General features: G+C 34.6%; 2 protein-coding genes and 1 long non-coding RNA gene across 7 annotated transcripts in view; 1 reads left to right on the top strand and 2 right to left on the bottom strand.

Moving 5' to 3' along the window:
* Window positions 1–1,638: 1,638 nt before the first annotated feature.
* LOC123872728 (39S ribosomal protein S18a, mitochondrial) lies at window positions 1,639–3,147 on the bottom strand. Its single transcript, XM_045917190.1, has 3 exons — window positions 2,977–3,147; window positions 2,605–2,895; window positions 1,639–1,828 (listed from the first exon to the last, which is right to left on the bottom strand). Exons 1-3 carry the CDS (start codon window positions 3,074–3,076, stop codon window positions 1,686–1,688), a joined length of 534 nt encoding a protein of 177 aa, XP_045773146.1. The 5' UTR covers window positions 3,077–3,147; the 3' UTR covers window positions 1,639–1,685.
* Window positions 3,148–3,891: 744 nt separating this feature from the next.
* Window positions 3,892–5,267, top strand: LOC123872729. The gene is made up of 2 exons (XR_006797529.1): window positions 3,892–5,102; window positions 5,137–5,267. It is a non-coding gene; the product is annotated as an uncharacterized LOC123872729 (long non-coding RNA).
* The window catches only part of LOC123872724 (perilipin-4), a 31,739-nt gene continuing 25,810 nt past the window's right edge, over window positions 5,049–10,977 (bottom strand). For 2 of the 5 annotated variants that reach the window (XM_045917183.1, XM_045917184.1), the window contains 8 exons: window positions 10,106–10,192; window positions 9,941–10,027; window positions 9,477–9,575; window positions 8,820–8,897; window positions 8,368–8,454; window positions 7,529–7,603; window positions 6,384–6,577; window positions 5,049–5,792 (listed from right to left, as the gene is read on the bottom strand). In XM_045917183.1, the coding sequence (XP_045773139.1) occupies window positions 5,703–5,792; window positions 6,384–6,577; window positions 7,529–7,603; window positions 8,368–8,454; window positions 8,820–8,897; window positions 9,477–9,575; window positions 9,941–10,027; window positions 10,106–10,192 (797 nt within the window). In that variant the 3' untranslated portion in view covers window positions 5,049–5,702. Of the gene's footprint in view, window positions 5,793–6,383; window positions 6,578–7,528; window positions 7,604–8,367; window positions 8,455–8,819; window positions 8,898–9,476; window positions 9,576–9,940; window positions 10,028–10,105; window positions 10,193–10,547; window positions 10,647–10,723; window positions 10,811–10,977 lie in introns of all 5 variants that reach the window. The other 3 variants (XM_045917179.1, XM_045917182.1, XM_045917181.1) reach the window with 3 other exon arrangements.

Genomic DNA, 10,977 nt, shown 5'->3' with positions numbered 1-10,977 from the left:
ACATGTATGAGTTTGTTAGGCTGCAGTCACATTACTGTTGCGTGGTAATCTCACCGAGACTCGGGGCTATGATCTACCAATCGGAACGCGTCGCGATTGATATTATTATAGTACTGCTGTCAGTGTTAGTTACAGTAATGTGCTTGCGCCGTTAGAAACTTTGCACACAGCAACAATTTTGTGCACCTTTGATACAAACTGGATTTGTGAATGTATGCACTATGCAGAGGTAAAATGTTGCGGTGTACATAGACTAGTGTGAAGAGTTAATTTTGTAAAAAATGGATGTCGAGACTATAGTATTAGTTATTCTAGTGAATTAAATTTATAGACAACGAAATTAAAATGCTAGTATGTGTCATCTGTGCTTTTGTTTGACTCCTTCGTATCCTTAACTCCAACGCACTTTAGCTGCGCTATGCGACGCAGCAACAAATACAGTCTATATATGAGTTTAGACCAGGTTTAGATGGAGCAAGTTGGAAGCATAATACTTATTCTTATCCCTATCAGCTAAAAATATATCAGTCATTAAAGGACAGCAATGTCAAACATAGTTTTTGGTCAATCCCATTGGCTAAAAACCATGTTTTGATATTTAAGGGCCGGCGCACATATGGTGGAGCGCAGAGCATTTTTCAGTCAAAGTATTATCGACATTGTCCTCATTGAAATAATATCTAAAATCAATTGTGCATCCGTTGCGGATACTCGCGCATCCGCGCGTGCTCGCGCATTCTCTGGTAGAAATTCGCGTAATGTGTCACGCGAATAGAAAACTTCGCGGGCATGCTCTGCGCTGCGCTCCGCCATGTGCTCCAGCCCTTAGTCCCCCTAAAGGTCTCGGCACACATATGGGATCGGAAAGGGATCGTAACCGTAACGCCTTTCGCCGCGCTGTCAACCAGGCGTCGATCTACCGTATGCACGTAACGAAAGCGTATCAGCAGCGCCTGTACGTCAACTCGGCTACGGCTAGGCGACACCGCGCTTACGCCTCGCCGCCCGCTGGTGGAGATGTGGAGATGTGAGCTCGGGTACGGAGAGACGTAAGCGCGGGGACGATGAGCCGTAAGCGCGGGAATTGCAAGTTCGGAGCCTGTTCCGAGGCGAGGCGATTACGTTACGATTCCGATTAGTGTGCGTTGCAGTAGGGAGTTTAATACAAATCATTCTGAACGGTTCGAGGCGATACGGTGACGATCCCTTTCCGATCCCATATGTGTGCCGAGACCTTTAGACTGTCAGTGTGATTGTCGAACAATCTGGATAAAGGAAAGTATGTAGATTACATTAGTGAAAATAATACACTCAACTTTTTTTAGATAACTGCACTGACAGTCTACAGAACCGAATAAATGTTGTGTTTTTGATCTGTTTGACGCCGCATTTGAGTTATAACTTGTCATCAAGAAAAAACTTCTACCATCAAATGATCCAATTTGAATGATCTTTGAAAAGAGCAATCGCCGAGTTTCTTGCTGGTCCTTCTCGGTTGGAAAGGCATTCCGAACCAGTGGTAGATGCTTTCGATGATTCAAAAAAACTTGTAAAAGTCTAATTGAATAAAAATATTTTGATTTTGAAGATTCTTGTGCTGAACCCATTTGACCATAGTAGACAAAATAAATACCATTATTAAATCTAACATAATTTATTTAATATTACTGCAATATTCATACAATTTATCGCTTGAATTTGTCAACAAATTTAGGTATTTTCTTCATGAATATAGTTTTTTCATCAAAGTATGTGTTGAACTTTTTGTATGCGTATCTCTTTTTGGGGTCCTTTTTACAGAATGACGGAGTCAAATTGATCATCAAACCTGCAAAATTCAAATGACTTCACTTTTCATAATAAGTGCTCTTATAAACAAAACATAATATAAAACCAGACTATCAACAATGCAGTTTAAGATGGAAGCGGGCTAACTTGGCAGGGGTATAGCACTTTTATTAAAACCATTCCCCTGCTACTTGCTTTGCTGGTAAGGTGGTAACTAGCCATGCCAGAAGTCTTTCACTAGACAAGATTTGTTTAAGAAAACATGTCCATAAGTTTTGCCTGATTATAGACAATTAACCTTGTTGTCCCATGTGTATCACGGGTTTCTACAAAATAACACCATACATCTAACATCTAGAATTTCACTTTGCTGAATTTGAAAGTGAAACCTGGTTATAATTATTAAGCAGCATTAAAAGTATTGTATGACAAGCTAATGCATCACAAGTCTAGTGCATCACAATAAACATAATCAGATCAATAAGGAATAGGCCCAGTAATACAAGAGCTTAGTATATTGTAGCCGCTTTTACATCTGACTCTGTAATTTTTTCTGGTAGAATGGGACTTTCTTCTATAATATTGTCTCATTCACTATTTCATCCCCTTAGGGATGGAGCTTAAATATTATAGACACAATACCTTGTAGAAGTAACAATAATACAAAGGTTGCCTGGTAGAGATTGCTCTAAGTAATTAGGCCGCCTTTGTACACAATTGTTTTTTCTGTTTCCTTCCTTCAGTGTTGTATTCCTTTACATGTTTTTGTGTGCAATAAAGACTTTTATCTATCTATCTAATAATACACATTCTAACCTGCTTTCTGAGCCATAGAGACCATTTTCCCAACTTTCTTTTGCTGCCGAAGACACAACCCTGTGATACGTCGCGGCAACATACACCCATCGGATCTAACAAACTGGCTTAATATCAACACGTCCGTATGCTTCACATCCAAGTCCAGTGCGCACATATAGCATGTATGCTCAGGTTTCTCTACCGGAGCCAACTCTTTAATGTTTTCAGCTCTTATTAGGAGTTCCGTACGTGGAGAGGGCACTTTTACTCCTTCCACTATTAATGTAGAACCCTCTTTACGTTCGCGTACTAAAAAAATATTTTATGAATTACACAAAAACCAGAGAAAATTTGAGGTTATCTCAGTGAACAACAAAATTACATACTTACTTTCTTTAAGCTGTAATTGCTTAGTTGTTGATATAGATCGTACAAATGTTGATATTACTGCATTTTTTGCTAACGAGCTAGCTCGAGTTATAAATGCCATAATTTTTAAAAATAAAAACCAATAATTCTGAGTTTGCTATTTTATTTACGAAAAGCTGTCAATCCTGTCAATGTCAATTTTCTGACATTTCATTCTAACATCGAACATCTGCCAAATAGCGTTTTGTTTTTCCATCCATGCACCATGATGAGTCTCATTTTGTTCTTTCCGCACATTATATTTTGTATAAAATAAAAATATCATTTGATTGTAATTTGCTACTTGTTATCTTACTATAGTCTATAGTTATATTGTTTACGTGTCGTATCCTAGCTAACGTGAAGTGTCTCCGGAGTCTCTACTCTTTTGTGGTCATGAGTATTTTTTTCTAACTTATGTTAATCTCTAACACAGACAGGAATCGAACCCCTCAGTAACAATCAAAGAGTAGGTATGTAATTAATAATTATTACGTGTAACAATTTTCACCTCGCCCTGTCCTCATAATATTATTTTATAAAGTTTTACCTACACTAGGTTCGAAGCCTACATGAGAGATACCTATCTTATTTTTATAATTAGATTCTAAATTGTAAAATGTCGTCTTTTGCGGCTTAGAATCGATTGACTTAGGTACTTATTAAGGTGTACTAGACGGGTCTGCTCGCGAAATTCAAATTTAATTTGGTTTTTCGCAATTTGTAAACTAATACTACAAAGTAGGCTTATGGTATTCTAATAGCGCCAATGACATTATTATCTAAACAGGTTTATATAAAAATCTTTACTTGAAAGTGTTCAGTTTAAGATATTAGTCAAAATAATGAGTTTGACGTGAGTTACTCACAAATTAGTCGATACTCTAATTTCTTAAACTGGACACTTTCAATTAAAGATTTTTATATAAACCTGTAGAGATGATACTGCCATTGGCGCTATTAGAATCCCATAAGCCTTCTTTGTCGTATAGTTACAAATTATGAAATACCAAATTAAATTTGAATTTCGCAGGCAGACCCATCTAGTGCACCTTAAAATGATTTATGATCTTTAATAATGTAGTAGGTATTTAATTAAAATACAGGGTTTTGATGGTAATGCATTTATTGAACAACAAATAGGACATGTACATGACATTTAATTTTAATTAATAAATAATATCATATATGACAATAATATAACTACGAATATAATATGATTCAGCGCCAACATAAGTAATGTATCACTAAAAACAATAACTAGACAGTTAAAATTTATATATTCAACATACTTATAAATATATTTTAAGTTATATTAAAAATATGTGTGTCAAAACATGTTTTCCTTTTATGTGGGTAATAGTAACATTAATTTTAAACATGGAATCGTTTGTCTGTAGGTAAATGTAGGTGTGTTCATTCAATGTATAAAATAGCGATCACTATTACCTATGTATGTAGTTAGTAGCTTAAAACTTCAATATAAAATATACTGCAAAGCAGATGTTTTGAGACTTATTCTACAAGGACTATTATTCATCTCATCATAAAATTATATATATAGGCATTTCTGAATCTATTTTTTTTTATAAAGGCAATATGGACGGTACCTGCCAAGCATCATAATTTATGTTTTCGGATTACAAATGCATACCAAATGCATTAATTAATAAAACAAAATTCCTTAAAAGTAACTTAATAATTACAACTATAATATCTAGTATACAATAATAATGATAAAAATATATTTTAAGCATCAAAAATAAATTTGTAGTAGACCGATTCGAATTTTTATTTCGAGCGTTACGCAGTGAAAATAAAAATCTATACGACTATTCACTTAACACATAACTTACAACCAAAATGTTATAACATTGAGATAGGGAAACTTAACTAAACAATAATAGTATAATTTAGAGCTGATTTTTCGATCGCTGGATAAACTTTAACTCATGAATTAATTTGAAGTATTGACAGATTTCCTATACAATAACTGTCAAAGCCTCAACTCCTTAGATAAAAGTTATATGACGATCGAAAAATCGTTTTTTTTAAATTATATTTTCTGAGTAGATTTTCCTTTTGGAATCGCAAACAAAATGGAAAAGGTAGTTAATACACGGCTAAACGAAACGTGTCCAGAGAAGCACCTTTTCACATCATCTCAATACCTCTCACTCTATATAATTACGAGTTTTGTATAGTTAGTTAGGATAACAATAATCTGATTGTTATAATCTTACCGAATGGAGGTACGAGAGCTTGTAAAGTGAAAGTTGAAGATGATTGAAGAAGAAGTGTGATTTTTCTCCCAAAAGCTCTCTTCCTTTGTCAGTCGCTGATGCACTATGTTACAACAACTTAACTTTAATGAACACGCTTGTTAGCCGGTTTATGAATATTTTGTAGAGTATTTAATACAATATTTTTTTTTAATTTCTCTATAAATATAGTTAGGTACAGTCAGCAAAAAAACTAGGTTTGCATTCGTCTATAGTCGCTTGTACTGGCGGGTGCAAAACTAGCTGTGTTTCATGTCTCTGTAGTTAAATATAGTTAGTTACAGTCAGTAAAAAAATTAGGTTTGCACTCGTCCATAGTCGCTTGTACTGGCAGGTGCAAAACTAGCTGTGTTGACTGTATTGTAATGCAGTCTGTTAGTTTCCCGAATGACGTAGGCGTGTGATGACTGATAGCGGTGACGGTGTCTACTTGGGTAAGGTGGCCAGCCCCTTGCTGAGGAGGCCGGCAGCGCCTTCTGCGCCATCGTGCGCTGCACTGGTGAAGTTTGACACCAACTGGAAAAAATAATACAAGGTATTAGGTACCTAAATGATTTTTAAATACATAATATCAAAATAAATTGAATTGAATCAAAAATTGCGGTACCGGCGTTGTGGTAAAGAGTTTTTTACTCCTAACCTGAGTGCGAGAAAAACTTGCACTTGCGCATCTATTTAAGAGGATCGTCTAGTTTAGGATCGTCTAGAAAAATCATACAAAAGGCAATAAAGTTTTCTCCCCGTCAATATAGTTCAATTTTCATAATATTTAGAAAATATGTTGTAGATATAATGAAAAACTATGCTTGTACGTTTTAATTTTAATTTTTTTTTTAGTTTTAGTTTTAATTTTGCATATGTTAAAAGTTACTAGCGTCTACATAACCATATCTTTGGCCTAAAATCGTTCTTGAGAATTTTTTTTAAATGTAACTAAACTAAATTACTAAAAAAATAAAATGTATATCAGAATTTTTTCGGAAAACGTTACCTATCACCCGAAACAATGTTTTAAGAATAAAATGTAGGCAAATGCCTACTGGACTATAAAACAAAGGAAAAAATTACAACTATGCTATCTTCTTAATTATAGGGACACCATCTCACCGTATCGCGCTTCTCACTCAAGTACTTGTCAGCACCCTTGATCTTGCTGTCGACGACTTGGCCGGCGTTCTTCATGCCCTGGTCGGTGGCGTCCTCCACCCTCTTCAGCGTGTTGTCCACGGTGCTGTGGACAGCGTTGCTGGCGTCAGCTGCCGCTTTCTCAGCTGCCTTCTTGGACTCTTCTACTGCTGCGCCTGAATCAAACCAAACAATGTTAGGTGGACATTACAAAATAGCGGAATGATCAGCTCAAATGATGGACACGTAATGCGTAGGCCCGATGACTGCAAGAAAGAGGGGTAGGGGAAGACCGCAAACTACCTCGATGACAAATGTCCAAAGGGACATGGAACGCCTCGGCCTCAATGACCAAGACGCCAACACGCGATCTACATGGCGTCGCATGATAAGGAAAGCCGAGCCCGCGTAACGGGATAAGGCGAGGGCAAAGATGAAGATAGGTGGAGGTGCCTGGTGCTCATAAAACAAAACACGAAGTTGATAGACACCCACAGTTTATTTACTGTCCACACTTGAGTCACTGCGTTACTTGGATTATATGTCACTCGTGGAATGAATGAATATGATTTTATTGTACACCACAAAATTAGTACAGAAAAAACACATACAGAGCAAAACAAAATATAGGCAGGTAGGTACACTTTGGCGGCCTTATCGCTACCTAGCGATCTCTTCCAGGCAACCAAAATGGTGCAATCTAGACTGGTGTAATAGTTATCTGTGGGTGCAATGGTCATAGCTATAGATATTAGAGGTAGATGGTATATACATTAATGTATAATATTAAAATAAATAAATACATAAATATATGTAAATAATTAAATAATGTAATTCTATAAATAATAAAATACATAATATAAACTAAACAATATTTATGAGTTACCTATTAGTAAAACAATTAATATGATAGATAAATAAATGATAAATCCTCACACTATTATTAAAACTAATATTAGTGACGTTCCAATAAACCCAATGATGCTTAATTGATTGTGACAGAAAGTAATCTTTAAATCACTTTTATTGATGATTAAAGATTAACAGTGACCATATCGTAACTGTAACTACCAGTCATGCAACTGTAACTTAGCCTTGGCCAAGGGAGAAAAATAGATTCTACTTACTAGCAACTCTCTTAGCCTCTTCCTTGGCAGCCGCGGCCGTCTTCTTCGTCGTGTCTACTGTCGCGGCTATAGAGTCTGTGGAAGAAATTACAACTCTCAAAATATTTATAAAACTCAAACGAAATATTATTTGCTTAGGTTAGAAAACTACGGTCTTTGAGGTCGACACCCACAAATGATTTAAAATTCTCAAAAATATGAATAGGGGGATATGATATTTTTATTATTGTTAATAAATAAGGACCTGTCATCCCGTCTTGTGGAGTCCACGGGTGACCGGAGGTCTGGCAGTTACCTTGGTCAGCATATTAGTCTGGCCATTCAATGAGGTAACGCAGCCAGCGTTCTGGGCAACCTGCCTCGTTACAGTGATTTGGACGACATTTTCGTTTTACAATTTTTATATTTATAAGTATTTATAGTATTTGTGATTATTGTTGTTAATAAATCAAATATGTATTAATTTAATTTCTGCCAAATGAGAAGGGACATCTTAAAAACCACTTATGGACAACAGCTCTTGTAAAACAACATGCGCGCTCAGCTTTATTTGCGAACAGTCAAATGCGGTGACTTTGTAAAAACGTATTTTATTACAGATTAAAATTGCTTCGTTATAATCGTTTCATTTTAATAAGCTACCTACTAGTTTAGAATTAGAATATACTTTAATTATAATTACTTGTATTGTTATTGATTAATTCCTAAATTGATGTAAAACACTCACTTTTCAATTATTATTAAATTACTCTATAAATAACATGTTATTATTTTATAAGCGTTCTCACACACACACATAGTTGAACACACTTGAACACTTGTTCCTAGTTATTTATTACCGAATGATCCTTCAGCTGTTTCGTTTAAATCATTTACCGCAGACTGAGCAGAATCTTTTGTACCATCCATTTTGCTTTTTATAAGATCTAAAAATTCCACAATTTTAATTATAGACCTATCTCAGAATATTCATTCTATCTATAACCAATATTTAAAATGCAGTGTGTCTGTCTGTTACTTTTTTCGGCCCATCCATTTAACCGATCTTGACAAAATTTGTAATACAACGAAATCATATTGCCTATATAGGCTATTTTCAACTCGGAAAATCAAAAATATCCCACGTGGTTTTAAAAAATCTAATCCAGACGCACGAAGCACGCACTGGAAAAATATTGTTAAAGCTGTATTACTTAAACTTCTGTGGGTAGAACACATATTTAAGAAAATAAGAAAAAGAAAAGAAATTGAAAAAAGTAAAAGTTAAACAAAAAAAAAGAAATAATTTCACCTTTTGCACTATTAATAAAGCTTTTAGTGTTATCTGCGGCATTCTCAGTGGATCCCTCAACCGAAGACGTTATTGTATCTAGAAGAAATCGTAAAAAAGAATAGAAAGAGGAAAATTAGATAACCGCATGCAACCAAAATGCTCTAATCTCGTAAGGCCCAGTCAAAATAATGCAAGTAGATAGGTTCCTACTAAAACTTCACGATAAATACATTGTATCAGCTATTTATGAAGTAGTAGGTAGTAGATACCTACCTAATAGGGGCCTTATGAGACTATTTTAAAATGTGAGGGTAGTCTAAAATCTAATCATGCATATATGGTACTGACTATCGTAGACATGGTGACCTGTAATTCAATTCATTTCTATTGAATGACTCACAGTCATTTAGATCAAATTAAACCCCAATCCATCCCAAAAATCAGAAATCGAAAGCTGCTTGTTTTCTTGCACCCCCAAAATAATAATAAAACATGAACTTGAAAGGGGTTATTTTAGTGGTAAAAACTTTTTTAAGGTACCTACGCATTGAATCACAAGTCACCTGTATAATGAGTCATTAATTGAAAATGTAACAAAACTTTAAAAGTAGAACCTAATAGATAAGAAAAGCTTATCTCTGAATCAAAAAGAACACAAACAAACTACAACTGTACCTTTAGCGCCTAAAACTACTGAAGCACTCTTATCGTACACCGAGCCAACCACATTCTTGGTTGTATCTACTGTACTTTGTACTGAACTTGATACCGTATCTAAAATATCAAAATAAATAGATAAAAGATACACAAAATAAATAAATAGGTTCTAAATAAATAGCAAAATCTATAAACATGCACTAATCAATATTTTAACACAATTTAATAGGTAATAGGAAGCTAAAAAATTTCTAAAGACCTAATAAGCTGGCGGACCTAATAAATACAACTTAATAAGATTTTGCAAAAGGATAGGTAAAAAACTACCACTTCTAACCAAAACGAAAACAATGTTTATACATTCATAATTCATTATTTTTTATAGCTTCTCTGCTTTAAAATATATCAGATTAATCCTCGCATCAAGTTTGAATAAAAATCAGAAAAAGCTTGAAAACCACACAATAACTAATTTAGTTTACCTCTAGCAGCTCCAAAAAGTGATGCACCTTTATCGGCAGCGGAAGCCGCTACATTTTTTGTCGTATCTACAGTGCTGGATAGTGTATCTACAAGCGAGTAAATAAATTAAAGAGTGCTAAGTGTAAACGCTATCCCATTTTTGATATGCAAAGTATATTATATACCTTTAGCGGTGCCCACTAACGAAAAGCCTTTATCTACTGCTGATGATGCTACATTTTTGGTTGTATCTATCGTGCTTGCTACTGTGCCTACAAAATAAAGTGTTTGTGAAAATAATAATGCGTATTCTTTTGAGTCAAAAATTCATGAAAACGATGTTTTTGATAACGCTGATGAAGATGTAGTAAACATTTTTAATTTTATTTTTATAAATGAATGCTTCTAAGCTCACTTACATGTAGAAAATTAAAATATGAACAGAAAGAAACGGTTGTTTAGTTCAACCTTGTCATTAAAATAAAGTGAAGCGAATTTTAAAAAATTGGCAACTGACAAGAAGATCGTTGAGAACAGAGAAAACTGGTGTTTCTTGGTTGGCTCCAAATTTACCTTGGCTTATCAGTTAAAAATTATAATGAATAAAAGCGCAAAATTCTATTATACCTTTAGCTGTATCTACTAGAGATGCACCTTTGTCTGCTGCAGATGCTGCTACACTTTTAGTTGTATCTACAGTAGACGACATGGTGTTCGCTACGGTTTCTAATAATACATTTTTATTCATGCAACTGTTGCTATTCAATTTGTACACTAAATTTTGATAAGGATTTCAGTTTTACCTTTAGCACTACCAACAATCGCAATACCCTTATCGACCGCGGAAGAGGCTACGTTTTTGGCTGTATCTACTGTGCTTACTACTGTATCTACAAATTAAGCAATAATAAGTAAGGTTATAGTACAAAAATCTAATCATCCTTAATAACAATTCAAAACTTTCTCTCAATCTCACACAAGAGAAGCGTATAGAGCATAGTAGAAAGATAAAACACTTTGAATGTATATCAATATTAAAATGGTTTTTTTTTAATGT

Source organism: Maniola jurtina, chromosome 15 (assembly GCF_905333055.1).
Source record: "Maniola jurtina chromosome 15, ilManJurt1.1, whole genome shotgun sequence".
Lineage (NCBI taxonomy): Eukaryota > Metazoa > Arthropoda > Insecta > Lepidoptera > Nymphalidae > Maniola > Maniola jurtina.
This window is presented reverse-complemented; position numbering and strand designations above follow the sequence as displayed.